General features: G+C 41.2%; 1 protein-coding gene across 14 annotated transcripts in view; it reads right to left on the bottom strand.

The window, feature by feature from the left end:
• Positions 1-18428, bottom strand: part of LOC105467273 (formin 1) — a 468877-nt gene that overhangs the window by 182877 nt on the left and 267572 nt on the right. For all 14 annotated transcript variants that reach the window (XR_011606208.1, XR_011606209.1, XR_011606210.1 and 11 more), the window contains 3 exons: positions 9072-9133; positions 7107-7195; positions 601-730 (listed from right to left, as the gene is read on the bottom strand). Coding sequence is in view for 7 of the 14 variants with exons in the window: in XM_071067172.1 (XP_070923273.1) it covers positions 601-730; positions 7107-7195; positions 9072-9133 (281 nt within the window). In the remaining 7 variants the exon portion in view is untranslated. The remainder of the gene's footprint in view (positions 1-600; positions 731-7106; positions 7196-9071; positions 9134-18428) is intronic.

Raw genomic sequence — 18428 nt, 5'->3', positions numbered from 1 at the left:
CAGTGTTTGTGGAGAGGAATAACGTGTCCTTAAGAGCATGGGTCAACTGTGAGAAAAAGCCAGGTGCTAGAAGTTAACCTTATAATGAACACCAGTGTAGTAAAGCCAGCAAATACTTATTTGCCAATGACTCATTGTCAGTCATTTATTTCACTTATCGAGTGTCTAGAATCCTCTTATTAGGTTGACACATTTCAGATAATCAAATGCATGGATCTAAAGTAAAATCTCTTCTGCAATCCAAATTGTAAAACAGGAAACAGACCATGCTATTTAGATTGTTTTTTAGTGGCCAGTATGTACTTTGGAAGATATTCAGAGTTTTTTAGAAGCAATCTGTAAAAGCGTCATTTTTTTCCCTCCTTCTCCCTCTTCATCCATCTGCATCTCCTTTTCTCTCCCTCTCTCTCATACACACACACGCGTGTGCACACACACACACATACACACACTTGGGCAAGATAATCATCAAATTTACACTTAGAAAAACATTTAATATGAGTCCAAAAAGGTTTCTATAATGGCACTAAAGTGGTCTCTCCCACTTTCTCCTTTGCTCTTCAGAACAAGGCTATCTTTTAAATTAGACAGTAAACATACCTTAGAAGCTCGTGTGAGGATCTCTACCTTTCTGTGCAAGGAGGTGATACCCTCAGAAAAGACAGATCTGAAGATTATGCACTGGGCACGCTCAGCAAAATTAGGAATCTGGGCTAACTCATGTAAAAATCTGTAAAAAAGAAAATATGTCATCTACCTTCACATATAATCACAAAGAAAATAAAAAGACAGCTGAAAAAGATCCACTTTGGGAACATTCCTTATCTAACAATCTGAACTTAACAATTATAAAATGTGGCAGATAGGTAGACTCAAGGAATTCCAAGGGCATGGGTTCCATTGCTGACAACAGGGCTGCTTTTTAAAGGGGTTCTATCATGATGAATAAATGTATGGTACATAAATTTCTTCGGGAACAGAAAGTTAACACAAGTATACTAAACAAGTTATCTATCTCCTGCTGCCCAAACAAGAGACTAAAGCCAAATGGAAAGCCCTAGTCTTTAACATACGAGAAAAATTATACAATAAACTCCCTCATAATACAGCATTCTCTAAAGGTGTATTTATACAGGCTAAGCAAATTGAAAACTTGAGGCAAATGTTTACAGACAAGTGATTTTAAAAAAAATCTCTTACTGAAATGATATTGCTACTATTTTTGCTCAGTGAGTTACATAATGGTCTATAATGATCACATTCTCCAGATATTTGTTTACTTTTTCACATTAACTTACACATACAGACATAGTTTACAACTCAGTATTTAGAACAAAGCAGGCACTCATTAAGTAGACAACCTAAAGTTTCCTTAAAAATATGGCAAAACAGATCTTAAAAGCTAAAGGTGAGTACTGAGCTCCACACAGTAGCTCACTGTCTGAGCAGCTGGGCACTGGTTCCCTTCACAAAACCAAGTTGGAAGAGCTACATATTCTCCAGGCCAACCACTAGAGGAAGGGGTATAAACGAAAATGGGTGGAAACAGTTGGACATGAATTCAGAAAAGGAGAAAATCTACTAACAGCCATTTATTTCATTTTGGAGTTGAGATGATGATTAACTGATATTTCTGAAACTCTTGGTCAACTCATAATGTCATTACCAAGGAATTTTGCCATCTCTCACCAAAAATGGTTTTACATAGGAACAAAGCTGGAGCCTACTTCTTTTTATACCCAAAGATATTTTCTTCGCTTATATACCCTGTGCCACCTCTACCTTCAGGGAGATACATCAATTGATTTCATATTTATTCCACAACTAGGTCATAATCCACAATCTTTTTTTTAAGATGACATTCAATGAAAGCAAGGAATACCCATAAGAGAAAACACAATCTTGTTTTAAAGTTCAATAACCCATTATCATGAAAATTATATGATGGAGTATAAACATGGAAACTCATAGAAATTCTGCATTAGGACAAGATGAAAAAGTTAAACTCTGTGTAAATTACTTCTTAATGATATAACATTAAACAATTTATTCATTTATCATTACTGAAATCAGGGGCATCATCAGTTTTCACAAGTATCTAAGAAGCAAAAAGCTCATAGGACTGACAGCATTTGATCCTGTAGAGTCTGGGGAGGATGTATTTATTCAGATGCTGAGCTATTTTGAAAGAAGGGCCGTGCATTTCTCCCCTGCTAAATGTGACCATGAGACGTCATTCAGGACCCAAGTTCCCAGAGCATGTACACTTCCTATTACAGTGAGCGAAGCAGTTACAGACACCACCTGGGAAAATATACAGATCAATGCCTCAGCTCACCAAAAAGGACTTAGATGGAAACAGAAAATGCTGAATGAATAGATACCTATAACTAATCTCAAAGGAGGAAGCACAGGACCAATATGAGGACACAAGACCATAGTCTTATTAATGTATGTTGCACAAGAAAGGGTAAGATAGAATTGCAAGGCTATCTAGGATTAAAGCCCTTCTGGGGTTAGGGCTTGCACTGGAAAAGCTCTTAAAGAATCTTAATGTTCCAATGTCCTCTTTATGCAGAAGGGTCTGCAACCCATACAAAGAGTTGGAGGGTGTAGAAAAGACCATAATTTTACATTACTTTTGGAAAGAACTGAAAATTAATACCAGTGATCAGTCACCAAGAATGTCAGCCTGTCCTTTAGGAATGTATGAGCATTTGCAGTGTGTCAGGGACCATGCTAAGATCTGAGAATAGAGCTTAACTTACAATCCCGTCTTGATAATCTGAGAAGTAAATCAGTGATTACTGTGGAGTGTGAATGAGTGCTCTCGGTGACAGATCCAGAAGAGGAGCTAGGAAAGCAAATACAGGACACTCAAGTGTCATGTGGGGAACACTGTCAGCCAGGGTCCCCGGAGCCCCGTGATGCTCACGCACAACATGTGAGAAACTGCCGGGAGAGCCAAGACAGGCTGAATGGTATGGGTGGGGAGAGTGAGTAGAGGGCAGATGCTAAAATTGTGTTCTGTATTCTAAAATACGGGGTTTAAACTTCTGAACGAATGAAGGGTTTTAAACCGGAAGGTGACAGTTTCCGCTTTTTGTTGTAGAAAATCTCCATGGCAGCAGCTCAGCTGATTGGATGGCATAGGAAATTTGAGGCTGGGAGACGTCCTAGACCACAGCTGTAGTCTTCCAAGAGGAAAGGTAAGAGGGGCTTGCGGTGTGAATGGAGAGGGGCAAATGGATGAGGAAGCTACCAAGGCGGCAAGATCCAGAGTAATCTAATCCAAAGAGATGTTTTGAAGAGCCCAGGATGACTTCGCAGTTTTGGCTTGGATATTTGATGTAGTGAAAATACAAAATAATAAAGAAGCAAATTTGGAGGAAAAAAACTGGGTTTTACGACCCTTGCCATCCAAAAACAGCCATGCAAGGAGCATCATAGCTCCTCTCTTATTTATCTGCTAAGGTACCAGAGGTATGGGTTACTTTGAAGGCTGTGAAGCAAGCATCTGGTAAATATCTTCTCTTCCCCTGCCCTGCCCCACTACTGTTTTATCCTCTACCCACAAGAGCAAACACAGTAACTCTCTTAAATATTCCCAAGCACAGGATCTTGGACACTGAGCTTTGGTACTTAGGAATGTTTATGGATTGAGTTCCTTTTGGGCTATCTAACATTACATTCTAGGTTCAGTAAGAAAGAAGAGTAAATATTCCCAAAAGAAGCCACGAATGAGGGATGCTTCCCTTCTTTCTCCAATGTAGGCTAATATTTCCAGGAAGGATTGCAACTTCAGCTTCTAATACATGAAAGAAGTTCTGTGTCTCACATTATTTGGGTTACACATCTACAGCAGCAACTCAGCTGACAGGTGGAATGATGCAATGTGGCCCATTGTTTTTAAGGGACTAACATTTGATTTATTATCCCTAAGCTTCTGAATGGTATGACCTAAGGTGCATGTGCACAGAGGTGATACATACAGCATAACTGAATGTTGCAACCTGCATTCTTCGATGGAGGAGTACACTAACACAGCCTACTGTGTGGGGGTCCCAAGGCAGCTGTGGACCTTCATGAAACATCACAATAGGCTGTGTATAATGTTCTTACCCTAGGCCATGAGGAGCGTGTACCAGACCTAATCAAACCCACAGAGCCTCACCTCACAACCATCACCAGGCAGCACAAGAGTCAAGGGCCATCCCTAGCGGGAGTGGTTCTCAGACAGCCTGGTCCCAAGCAGATGGCACCTCTGTGGGGAATGGCTTTCTAAATGTGGCACTGGAGTGTAAGAGAGTTGATGAGGTGAGTGATGAGGCCAGCCTCTCCATGCTCTGATTTATAGGACTGGGCACCACAGGACTCTTAGGAAACTGGAACGTTAAAACTATAAATGATTCATATTTTCCAGTATGTAAAACATGCTTATAGTCGACTCACTTGGAGTTAATGGCAAATAAGTTGCCAGAGAATCAGAGTGGCATAAATCAAACAAATGCTGGTTTGTGCAGGAGGTCGGTAGCAAAGATGAAATGCACCCAGGTCTGAAGGCCCCCATCTATCCGTGCCTCACCCTCCTGCAACTGAGCCCAGGCATGTCACCTCACCAGCATAGCATGACAGTCCTTTTTGCCAGGGTTGCGTGTTCATGAAGCCATTGCAATGACCATTTGTAAACATTAAAATGCTTTTCTATCTAGACCATCAGTAGAGAAAACAAGAGTAAGTTGTGTGTTAATTACCTGCTACCATTATCTAAGTCCCGGCAATGGGAACAATAATTAGGACAGTAGCAGAAACACATGATCCCTCCCTGCCTGTTCATTTCACCGGATAAGCCATTCCCACGGCTTAGAGCAAGGGCTGCTCCGGGGTTAAGGGGCTGGCAAATTGCAGCCCATGAGCCAAAACCAGGCCACCCACTTGTTTCTGTATAGCCCGTGAATTAAGAACAATGTTTACGTTTTTAAATTGTTGAAAAAAGAATCGATAGAAGGACAACATTTTATGACATGTAAAAATAATATGAAATTCAAATGTCAGTGTTCATAAGTAAAATTTCATTGGGGTACAGCAATACCCATTTGTTTATATATTGCCTGTGGTTGCTTTGGTACTGCAATGGCTGACTTGAGTATTTGTAACATCCCGTAAGTCACAGAGCCTAAAACACTTACTATCTAGTCCTTTACAGGAAAGGTTTGCCAACTCCAGGCTTAGAGGAGAATATGACTCTGTAACTTGGTATAACCAGCACGACCCAAGTGCCTGAGATGCCGACTGTGCCCCAATACATCCCCATGGCCTTTTCAGTGTTGAAATATCCCATTATTAGTCACTTTACTTTCAGTCATTAGCACCATAAGAGGGATTCATTTGTTATATTAGGAATATGATTGGAAATAGACCATAGGAACAGTTGAGGGTAGGGATTGGTAAGGAAGGTGTCTCAAGTCAGTGGACCAAGACAGCACTTGACTTGATTCACAGCATTCCTAGGCTTTAGAAACCTACTTTGAGGGGGGGTCTTGGACCATCCTCCATGTGAGAGCAAGTCATCCAAGGTTCCCAGAACCATCATGTGGGTTTGTCATTAACTGGGTAAACCCAGAATTCTCTTCCCGATTCCCATCCCCAGTCATTCAGAAATGTTTTCCTGAGTCTTAAGTACCCAGGCATCCACGGGGACTGAGGTATTCTAGAGCAGCTGTGCCCAACCCTTTTAGCACAGGGGCCAGTTTCGAGGAAGACAATTTTTCCACAGGCCAGGGGTTGGGGCTGGAGGGTGGGATGGTTTCGAGATGATTCAAGCACATTACATTTATTGTGCACTTTATTTCCATTATTATTACATTGTAATATATAATGAAATAATTATACAACTGAGCATAATCTAGAATGAGTGGGAACCCTGAGCGTGTCTTCCTGCAACTAGATGGTCCCATCTGGGGGTGATGGAAGTCAGTGACAGATCATCATTGGATTCTCATAAGGAGCTTGTGTGCAACTGCATGCGCAGTTCACAATAGGGTCTGTGCTCCTATGAGAATCTGATGCTGCTGCTGATCTGACAGGAGGCGAGGCTCAGGCCGTAATGCCAGCTTGTCTATCACTCACCTCCTGCCGTGTGGCCTGGTTTCTAACAGGCCACGGGCCGGTACCAGTCTGTGGCCCAAGGGTTCGGGACCCCTGTTTCTAGAGGACCCAGGGGATAAGGCATGGAACTCCAGTGCAAGCCAGAGAACCTTGGAAGCTTCTAGGGCTGACCTGTAACCCTGATCTGATCACTCCATTTCTGCTTCTTTTTCTACACTTGCCTCAACTCTAGGTTGAGAGGGTTGGCCTGAATTGGACAAAAAAATTCAAGGTAGCAACAGGCAAAAGAGGCCCCTGTGTCCTCTGAACCCATTTTACAGTCTCACAGAGTCCCAGGCCGTGGAAAGCTGGGCAGGGGCATGGGGTTGCAGAGCCCCAGGAGCTTATCTGTGGCTTCGAGACCCTAAGAGTCACCCAGTTACACCCCAGAGTTCTGGGTCTTCAAAGCCTATGGAACGGCATCGCAAACAACAAAGCACGCAGCTATAGACAGTGACTGGAGAGAAGAGTACAGAGTGAGGGTGAGAAAAAGCCACATTTGGGCAGAGCAGGTGAAGAGGTTTGGGGAAAAGCTGGCACATTCAGGCTGCATTTACTGGATATGACCTTTAGGAAAATAAATTTGAATTCTGTGACTCTGAGATCATCTTCATAGCTACATCAGCAGAACCTTAAACAGAACAATGCCTTCTTCCTTCCTCAGTTACCCTTTTGGTCAAAATGTTTAGTCTAGGAGGAATTAGCAAGTTGTTAGAACAAGAAAGGGGAGTCTCGTGGGGTGGGGGAGGGGGTGAGACACACTGTCCAACAGCACAAATCTCAGCGCTGCTTTTCCCGGCGGCAGGGTCATCCTGCTGCACGCAATAGGTCACAGGAATGACGGTGTTGTGATTTAGCTGGCTGCACAGTTGAGATTTGCTTATTCTGAGCTGGGAGACAAGAAGACAGAAATTGCAGTTCTCCTTTTGGCCTAACAGAAAAGTGTTAAGTATCCTTACTGCTCAGGTTTATCCAGCAGCTTCAGTTCTTCTTCTTTGGATGTCTCATAATACTTTCTTATTTTAACCAGCTCATCCTCTTGGGCTCTCTGTAGCAAAACAGAAAACAAAACCAAAAAAATGGGCAGTGAGACTCTGGCTATGGCAGTGGGTCTCAACGTGTGGTTCCTAGACCAGCAGCATCAACAACATCACCTGTCACTTGTTAGAAATGCAAATTATTGGCCCATCCTAGACACAAGAACTGGGGGTGTGGGTGGGGGCAGGGGGGGTGCAAACCCACTGGGTGATTCTGATGCATGCTCAAGTTTCAGATTCAATGCAAATAGTCCTAACAAGTGCATGCAGCTGGACACAGAAGTACGGCTACTTGAGTTCTACTTTTGAATCCCCCGTCTCTTCCCCTGTAAGGAGGCTGGAGGAAAATCGTTCTTAGACTTTGCTTCCTTATCCTTAGAACAGCCCCCAATTACATGAACTCGCGGCTCTTTCATTTCTAGTCACCATCGTCCCTTTTTCCAAATTTCGTAGCGTCCGTACCACTTATTCTGGCATTTAGTCACCTACTTTCTCAATTTATCCAACTATGTCAGCCGTATGCAGCTTATCTCTGCTGAGAGCTAACAAGTGGCAACCACGTGTACAGTCCTGAGCTCATGGTAACAACACGAAGCATCTGGAAGGTACTGCCTTTGACAAATTCCTCTAACTTGAACCACTACATCCTCAATTTACAGATTATTCCACTGAGGCTTGCACTAAGTAACCGTCAAAGAGCCTCGGATGTGGAAATCCCTCTTTCTGCCACTATACCTTGCTGACCTCTAAGTATTCAAGTGCATAATTAGCTCCCAATGGCCTGGTGTTTGTGTACTTTCTGGTTTATTAACGAAAGCTTTACTAATGGAAACGTGAGAAGTTCCCACCCACTTGTAGAGTAAGTAGCTCCTGATACATATAAAAGATGTGAAAATGAGCAAGGAATTGGTGATGCCACCAGGCCTAGACTATTAGACTATGGAAATCTTCCGTAAGAAACTTAAGGTCCCAGGGGACATAAATATGAAACGAATCATCTTTTGAACTGAGTGACCACAGCATACTTACAGAGCCCTAGACAGCTTCCTGGGAAATACCATTACTTAAGAGAATGTGGTTCAATCTATGTTTTTGTAGCCTAACAGTCAGTGAACCAAAACAATGAACAGCCACGGGAACTCTGACTCTCCTGTGTTGTCTTCTCAAGTGAACCTGACAATTCTGCTGGTTATGTCCACTTAAAACCCAAATCAAAAGACCTTATATGTGTACAGTCCTGTTGACTTTCAAAACACATTGCTACTGCTACATATATTAAATCCTCATTTGATTTAAAAAAAAAAATTGAGAGCCTACTATAATCCCTGCTGTACTGAAGATCACAACGGGATTAAGGAGTTTAAGTAACTAGCCCAAGGTCACTTGGCAGGCGATGGTAGACACAGCCGGACCTCACACCTAAGACTGTCTCGCTCTAAATCCAAAACACATACCCACCATTCTACACACCTTCCCACATTCAGTACCATCAGCTCACCTGGACTAACAGCAATCCATCAAGCTGGTGTTAGCAGTCCCCATTCCTCAGAAGTAGACACCGGTGCACACTATCATTTCAGTAGGCAGCTTACCTTCATTCACTTGGCCGGCAAGTGACAGGACTGGGTTCCAGGGCACATAAGTGGTGTCCACCTTAGATGCCCTGCCTTGCGAGTATGCAATGAGACCTGCTAGTCCAGATACCACAGTGGGAGTTAGGAATCCAGTGCTCCTCACATCCACTCCCATTCAAGCCTGTGTTTCTATGCCTTAATCTCTTCCAGGCTATGTCAAAACCCTTATTACCAAAGAATGTGAACGGCGCAGTCATTTCTCGGGTGGAAGATAAATATGGAAACGCTAGCTCTGTAAGTCTTTGACACTCACGTTTTCATATAAGGCTGCCAGGGTCTCCAGATCAACCACGGAGTCATCCACATTGAAAATGGCTGCCGAGCACCCAAAAAGAAAAGAGGATAAGGGATTTGATTAGGTCCCCTGCACCAACGTTTACTCCACATCCAGCTTCCAAGCAATTAATAGGGTATTGCACTTTCTTACACAAGCTGTGCCTCTCAGCTTGTTTCTGCTCCCCTTCCTCTCGCACCAGGGGTCTCAAATGAAAGAAACCAAAATGGTTCCTATCATTGGCCTGAGTCTTGGCTCTGCCTTGTTTAATTCCTCAGGCTCTGAGTCCTTTCTGCAGTTTAATTTAGGCTCCACAGGAGAAGTGTTTGTGCTTTAAAACTAAATCAGTTTGTAGGTTTCAAGCACAATTTTAAATCTTTCTTCCCGATGGTAATTGAAGAGATTTAGTACCTAATGCACCAGAACTGACTCCTGCCCATTACCAGAAAGAAAGAAAGAGAAAAAAGACAATGTTGGCAAATTAAATGAATTCAGGCATGTGATTTCAGGCACCTTTCCGTGGCCACTGCCAACATCTTGTTTGGATTAAAAAGACAAGAAAAAGCAATAATTGCATCAATAGCAAATTAAGATTATGGAAACCTCCCATGAGCCAGTCTTCAGGCAGGCTCTCATTCCCATGGTTTTATTAGGATTCTACTTGTTCTGTATTATTTAAGATTAATTTAGTCGTTAACTAATATGCTTATGATTTCATCTAGAGAGGTACCTTCCCATAGATACTGCGATGCAAAAATTGAGACTTAAAATCCCTAATGGATTTGGCTACCAAAGTGTTTGAAATAAGCAGGTCCACATCTTTAAATAATTATTCAAAACTAATAGGGTTTGTTCCCTCAACCCTACGTCCCTTCCCTCACTTAACATTGTGAAATTAACCAGCAGGCTAATAAATTTTCTCCGTGGCAGGCTAATTAATTTTATTAAACCAACCAGTGATACTTAGAATGCCTTAAAATTTTGCTTGTCAACTATTATTCTGTTCATTTGCATTACACCGTGGTTTTTGGAAAGGTGGGGATCAAGGTAAGGGGCAGGTTGTTTCTGAGGTATTTTGCTTCTTCTGTGGTTTAGAATCACATGAACCCTTTCATACAATTTTAACGAAGCTAATTAAGTGAGCTAAGATCATGGAACCTCACAGAACACCAAGAAATGCACTTAAAATTCCTTTGCAGGCCACCTTCTCAAACTTAGGGGTTAATCAGCAAGCTATTCCTAAGGGTTAATCAGCAAGCTATTCCTAAGTACGTGGAACAGAGAGAAAAGAGGAGGTTAACATGCTAGAGACAAACTAAGCCACCTCAGATTCCACCAAGACAAAGGAATGTCACTTATCCACCAACGCCAATCTGAAACCACCAAAGAAAAATGCAGTTTAAGGTCAGAAAGAAAGGATTTGCCCTCTCAAGACTGTTATTTTGTGTGTGGAGATAATATAAATCCACTAATTTGTCAGACAGAACATGCATTTTTAAATGAATAATGCTTTGAAGATCAAAACAGACAGAAACAATGTCTACTTTATGTAAATCTCAGTATTCTCTTACAAAAATCAACCAACATGAGTGTATAAGAAAAGGTCAAATTCTAAACAATAATCAATCAAAAATGTTTACATGTTAACTAATCACGCACCCGGGGTAACTATATATTACAAGCTTAGATATAATCAAATAATCTTAACTCATGAGAAAGAGAATGACCTGTGAGTTTCTTTTCCTAGTAAGTAAATATCCAGTTTTTAAAAGTTAATCAGTCTGGGGCCCAGGTACACAGTTCCTCAGATTATATCGTCAGCTGTGCCCCTTCCAGTGTGTTCACAGCAGAAAAATAACAGCCAGAGAGGCTGGGACTGAGAACCACCACGGGCTCTGAAGACATGGATTCATTCATTCCCCCATCCAGTCCTTGAATAAATATTTGTTGAATATGTACAGGATGCTCCAGAAACTGTTCTAAAATACTGTGGATTTTTAAGTTAGAAGTGCAAAGTACTTCATCTCATGAAATTTATATCCTAGACTGGGGACAGAAAATAAACAAGTAAATACATAATTTCAGATAATTTACTATGAAGAAAGTAAAACAGAGAAATGTACAACATTAGACAGGAGGATCAACAAAGGCTTCTTTGGGAGGTGACATTTAAGGGAAGACCTGCAGAGGTCAGTTTTGGGGCTATCTTGGAGAATAACGTCCCAGGGAGAGGTAACTGCAAAGACAAGTTTCTTTTTCTAAAGGAGCACATTCAAGGTACAGGAAAAAAAAAATCAAGGTGACTATCATGGATAGAGCAAAATTTACTCATTGTGTGATCCTGATGTGTTAAATTTTCTGAGCTTCATTGTATCTACAAAACAGCTCTAATACCACTTACTGAAAATATTAAGTGAGGTAAGACGTATGCTTAGCATAGCATGTAGAACATGGTATATGCCCAAAATGGTATGTATGAGCTATTACTATCATGATTTCAAATATATACATTGGAAATGTGTTTTAATGCTTGTTAATGCCTCATCCCCTTTAACATCTGGAAAGAGTTAGAGAAAGAAAACCACAACTACTGAGTGATTTGTGCTGTAAATGCAACTTTCCAGAATTCTTAGGTGTTTCTGATCGCAGTTACTGTGAAACCCTTGCAGTCCTTTAAAACCCCACTCAAGACCCAACTTCAGAAAGCATTATTAACAGGAAAGGTCTATGACACAGAACTCTAATTACAAAAATAACAGATCAAGTGTCTTAAGGGAAATGCCAGGTACCTCCGAGTCTGTATTATCATATTTTTATCTCTAATTTCAATCTTTCTCATCAATCTATCCTTCACTGTACCAAGGTTATTTTTTAAAAACATGGATTTCAAAATTTTACTGTGATGCTTAAAATACCTCCAATATCTTCCTTTAAACACTCAGCGAAGTCCAAACTCCTTGGCCTGGCTGTTAAGCTCATTCCCTGCCTGGCCTCAATTACACTTTCAGTCTCATCTCCTACCATGTTCTCCACGCACCTTGGGTTCCAGTCACACTGTGTCATTCCCCATTCCTGAATATGCCATGGCTTCCTCCCTTTCTTCATCTCTCCAAGGCACAGAGGCCAAAGCCCCGGAAGGACATCCCTTGACCCTCAGATCATTAGGTCCTCAGTCTTTTCCTCTGCCATGGCACCTCTGTCATATTTTACATAAGGTGAAGATGGTATACTTTAAGAATCTGTATGATGGTATGTTGCATAACAGTTTCCTTCCCCCACGAGACTGTGAAAGCCTTGCAGTCAGCAGTTGATTTCTTATGCAACTTGATAACTGTCTCCCAGCGTGGTACCAGGGGTGCAGCAGGTAGAACGTAAATGTTTGTGGGTATGATTATACCACAGGACTCCTGAAGAGTGAGTCCTTCTGCTGATGGGAGGAAAAGCTTCTTGACAAAGAGAACATGTGGTCTCAAAAAGAAACCAGAGAGCCTCTGAAGGCACACAGCCTTATAAGGCACGTATCTGGATTATGGTTGGTTGCTTCTTCGCAATTTGACCCTGTCCAAAAATCAACGTTTGTCCAGCAGTTACGTAATTGTGCCCCCAACTCATACACTCGGTGTAGATTACACGGCTTGCCTGAATATTCCCTAATAAAAATAATTAACTTCAAAAATGAGTGTTCTCTTTATTAGGGAATGAATAAGGAAAATACCTTTCCTTATTCAAGAAAGTTTGAAATAGCTGTATCCCCTTAGGAAGAAAGGTTATGAGTAAAAGTTCAACTGTTATATTGCTTTAGGTAGACACTTAAAACACTCATCTATTAATCACCAACAATTAAGCTAAATTCATGCATGCAATGACAATCTGTAAATATGCAATAAGTGCCAGTGAACGTAAACTGGAAGGATATAAGACATTCCAGCTAGAAGAAGCAGATAATAGACCGGCTCACAAAATGTTTAGGCAATGGCAGGTAGTTCAATTTTGGTTTGAAGAATTAATTAAAGTGACTGGAAAGACACACTCCAAACATTGTTTGGGGTAAAACCTTGTAGAATTTTGAACGCCATGATGAACCTGTAAAACACTTGTTATACAGGAGCGAGCTGCTGAGCAGTTATGAATAGAGGAGTAAATTGGACAAAATTACATTACACACACAAAAAGTCAAAATTTGAAAAGACTAGCTTAGAATCTATTGTAGTGGGCAAGAGGTAGCAAAACCCTGAACAGTGTGGACAGAAAGGACAGGGCAAAAAAGAAACACACTACAGAACACTGTTAGAGTGACATTTCTAAATACAACTAATTTAATCTCCCTAAGTTCTAGGCTCAGTATCAGTCTCTTGATATTGCTAATTCCACCTCTGAATTTTAGCTCTGGGGACTGAGGAAAGTAGAGTCTAAAACCACTCTGAGGCTTTGAGCCTAGGTTTAGGGGAAGAGCTTTGTACTATCCCCCCGGAAATAGGCAGGGGAGTCTAAGAGATGAGCATGACCACTGATCTGCCCCCGCGGGGAACTGGGAAAGGAATGCAGTAGAGAGAAAAGGACAGGTAAAAGAAGAAGTAGATAAAGAGATGAACTTAGGGCCAATGCCAAGTATTCCACTGAAGTTTCTCTCTTCCAAGGAAGGATCTTAAAAATACAATTTAAAAAGTAAAAGAAAATTCAGAGGTAGAATTAGCAATGTCAAGAGATTGATACTGAGCCTAGAACTTAGGGAGATTAAATTAGTTGTATTATTTCTAGTAAGAATAATATTGGCCTGGGAAGGTTGGGGTATCAGCCAGAAGTCTAAAAATTAAAAAGGCCTACCAAGTCCTAGGATGTCTAAGAGAACTGCCTTACATGTACATAATCCCATGTCTTAGTCACCAAATAAATACAGTTTAGCTTCCTAGAGAGCCAGAATCCACACTTGATAATTCTATTCTCAAAATACTGGAACGATGCATTAGAGAATCAATGAATGCCCTCTGATTAAGTCATTCTTGCAAGCACTTACCATTAAACTGATTAGCCATTACATAAGCCCAATTAATTAGTTAACTAATTAATTAGTAATCATAATGATCACAGTGTGGAAAGAAGTCAGTATTCAACTAAACTATCTCTGGCGTCACCTAGGATCAGATCGCTCCCTCCATTTTATACTTTAAAAACACTTTCTGTCTCTGTCTCTTCCACGCATGTGTGCACACAGGCACACCTCTCATAAACTGAATAAACAAGTACAAGCCTATGTAATTTTACAGCAAGCCTCAAAGCTCGGATACAGTAATTCCAAGTAATCCCAGCTTTTGTTCCCATCTGTATAGGTCTCATTATACCAACACTCCTGCAGATGGTGTCAGAAAGGTGAAGTGTCAAGTCCACAAAGGGGAGACCCCAACAGCTCATTGCTACTGCAATATCAATCATTGTTGGTGGTTTTTACTTTTATCTCCTTCCCTCCTTAGTTGTCCCACTCACACTGTCAGTTCAGTTAGAATATTTCACCTACACCTCACAATATGTCAAAAGGAAGTAGGCACACGCTGTGAAAAGCTGGTAATTTTATTGGGTTCCTTTACCTTTAAAAATCTGTTACTTGGTCAAGTCTGGTTCCTGGGCTTCTTTTTTGCAGGGAAATTGAGGCAAACATTTTTATGTGATCCTCTGGTGCCTGCTCTGTACCACAAGAATTATATACACAAGGATCATTAGAGTAGTGTTTCGCCCATTAAGATATAATAACCGTCAGCAGGGACAAAAAGCAGATCCGTATCACAAATTCAAACTAACAGGCACACATAAAAACTACGTGCCTGCTTTGTAGGCACATGCACAGGGTCAGGGTCTTACACAAGAGGAAAATTCCCTCTCCGGGTAAGAGATGGCTTTTCACGAGACCAGGGTTATGCAGAAAGAACATGCAGGATTCTCTCAGCTCTCCGGCCATTTCTCAGCCCTGAACACTTCTATCTCCAAGTGTACCATATCCAAATAAACAGAACGTGCTTGCTATTCGAAGGGCTTCTAATTAGTAAAAAGATGGGCAGAGTTATTTAAGGGAGCTGTTCTTTTTGACTGAAGGAGCACCTTTGAGCAAGAAGCGTGGGACATGGTGGTGAGAGAGGCATACCTTACGTAGTCTGTTGAGATGAGCCAAAGTGAATCTGGTCATCTGAAGTGTGGGAGATGCCATAGGCAGGTATGGTTGGATTAGCTCACCAGGTTTTGGCTGATGGTGGTTTTGAGAATGATTTGTACGTAGCCCATTTTATTCCTCTTTTTATTTCCTTAAGTGACTGACTTAAGCCTCTTGCACAAAGTGGGTATGTAGTAATGTTTTGCAAATGGACTAGATATAGTCTAGTCCAGGCCACGAAAGCAAAGCTTGATAGGGTTATTTGACTCTATTAGTAGAAATTATTTTGTTTACAATGTTAACTCTCGAACAGCCACCATAAAACTTAGCTGCTTTGCCCAAAATACTGATATTTTTCAGAACTCGATAAAAATTCCATCAGTAAGAGAAAGAGAACAAAGCAGGGAAAGACATATAAAAGGACTTGGTTTTTTGAAACTCTCATGCCACCTATATCCCACAAAACTCTGACAAACCTACTGCCTGACCTCTACAAAGGAAACGAGAACATGGGGTTCACGGGAAGAGGCAGTAGTAGAATGTGAGAGTTGAGGAAAGGGAAGGCAGAAACATCTTCCCACAGTTTTCCCTCCCAACAATGAGGTCATTCCTGAGAGCAAAGACCAAGCCTATGAAAAAAACTTCAAGAAGTGGGAAGAAGGGGAGCCCGCAGAGAGGGTGTGGAGCGTGGAAGGACCACTCAGAGGCTAGGCCAGGGGACTGGACGCGTCTGCTCCTGCTGAAGAGCTCCGTAACAAGCCTCTTCGAAACGGTCACAGTTCTCCTATAACCTAGACCTTGCGCTTCTCCTACTGGACACTAGGTTCCATCCCCAATAAGCACCAGGCACACCTGTGCAAACCCAGATATGCACAAATCCTCACTCTATGCAAGAATCCAAATGAGATGCTTACGGGCACCAATTAAGTAGCAGCTTAAAAGAATCTCTGTCCACTCCACCAGAGGGTGAGGACAGCAGGCAGACTTTACCGGGGATTAATACTTAATAAATGATAGAATTTATTGGCAGCTTCCTCTGTACCAGGCATTGTTCTAAGTGTTTTGTATTTAATCATATGAGGTGGGTGCGTTTGTTGTTTCTAGTTTTACAGATGATGAAACTAAGGCACAAAGTCACACTGCTTGGTTTCCCAAGCTCAATTCTACTCACCCCAACTATCCTCCAAGGCAGTGGTAATTTACTGAACCAAGACTGTACTTCCTTCATCTTTCATAGATGTCAAGCTACAAATAATCATTCCACCTAAAATCCTTACCACTTAAAAAAAATTTTCAGTGAATTAACCAATGAAGAACAAACTACCCAAAGAAGGCTACAAAGAAATCCTGGTCTCTAAATGGCATCACGTGCTTTTTATGTTAATCAGCAATCCCAGAGTGGGAACCACATACGGCCCACGTTATGAAAATTTCAAGGGCAGGCGTGGTGGCTCATGCCTGTAATCCCAGCACTTTGGGAGGCCGAGGTGGGCGGATCACAAGGTCAAGGAGATCGAGACCGTCCTGGCTAACACGGTGAAACCCTGCCTCTACTAAAAATACAAAAAATTAGCCGGGCGTAGTGGCGGGCGCCTGTAGTTCCAGCTACTAGGGAGGCTGAGGCAGGAGAATGGCGTGAACCCAGGAGGCGGAGCCTGTATTGAGCCAAGATCGTGCCACTGCACTCCAGCTTGGGCGATAGAGCGAGACTCTGTCTCAAAAAAATAAAATAAAATAAAATAAAATAAAATTTCATTTACTTAGTATATACATTCATAGTTCCACCATTATTTAATTCATGCTAATACGTAGTTCACTTCTAAATGCTATTTTGACATATGCAATAAAATGATTAAGCTTTAATCTTTGTTACAAACTATTTGCAGTTCTTCAAAAATAATATTGCAGCTAAGTCACAGCAGACAGAATTTCTTAAAAAAAAAAAAAAGAAACCTGGAACTTGAAAATACCTTATCTTAAATAAAAAAAACAAAATCTCTAGTAACATAAAGTCTAATTTTCTTGAATATATAGCAATAATTGTAATTTTACACTGCATGCCAAAATTGACTAAAAAGGAAAACTAAGGCACACAGCACATGAAGAAACACAAACAAAAGTTGCATCCAAACAGATAAAAAAAAGAGAGAGAGAATATAGTATAGTTTATAATCTTATCTAAATTGCTAAATGCCTGTTACTGTGTCATGTTAACCTGGGCTCTGATGGAGTAAGAGACAAGTATAAAACACACCGTGAACAGGAGCTGCCTGGGAGGTGGAAGAAATGGACAATCGCAAAAGGGATACTTATCTAATCTATTACAAAACTTCAAAATCACTCAATCTCGTAAAGCAAAAATCCCACTTCTCGCCTAAGTCCAGGCATGTACTATGCCTGAAGTTGCCCAAGGTCTCCTTTTATAGGTACAATTAAAATTGTCCATGGTTCAAACCTCAAAGAAGGGCATAGAGCATACAATTCACAAAACTTCCCCTTCTATATCCCCTCTATTCTCCAGAGGGCAGTGGAATGAGAAACAGTTTGGGCTAAGCTGCTTCTGTTTGTCCATTAGTTCTGGTTCTTTTAAGCCAAAATTACATTCCAGGCAGATTGGATGGTCTCAGCCAGTTGCCTGAAGGTAAAGTACAAAGAAATGCCACGCTCTGCTTTCTGGACTCAGCTCTGCGAGTGAAGGAATGCAGAATGGTTTAGAAAGGGTAGGTGGGAGCCCCACTGCTTAGGTGTTTTAGACGCAGCGGGAGTGAGGAAAAGGTGAAAAATGAAAGGAAAATATTAGAGTGACTACTTATATTTACCTAACATTTAAAAAAATTTAGCTCTACCTATATTTAATAAGTTAATTGAAACTGCCCATTTATTTAGTCTGTATGTCAGCAGGTCAGAATCACATGGCACTTTTGGTGGATAAACTCTTTCAGACATGGCATCCTCACTTGTTCCTTTGCTTTCAACATATTGTGATGGGGGGGTATTAAATGAAGTTTTCTTATTCTAAAATCTGGTTTTAACTACACTTCACAAAATAAACAAGTTGGCTTCAAAAGCCTCCTGCGGTGAAACCCCAGATTTAAGATAATCCGTCAACAATAGGAAAATGGCAGAGCAGACACTTTGGTTGCTAGTACAAACTTTTCATCAGTTATGGAAGCAGGTAAAAACGAGGATAGCCAAAT

This window comes from Macaca nemestrina, chromosome 7 (assembly GCF_043159975.1).
Source record: "Macaca nemestrina isolate mMacNem1 chromosome 7, mMacNem.hap1, whole genome shotgun sequence".
Classification (NCBI taxonomy): Eukaryota; Metazoa; Chordata; class Mammalia; order Primates; family Cercopithecidae; genus Macaca; species Macaca nemestrina.
This window is presented reverse-complemented; position numbering and strand designations above follow the sequence as displayed.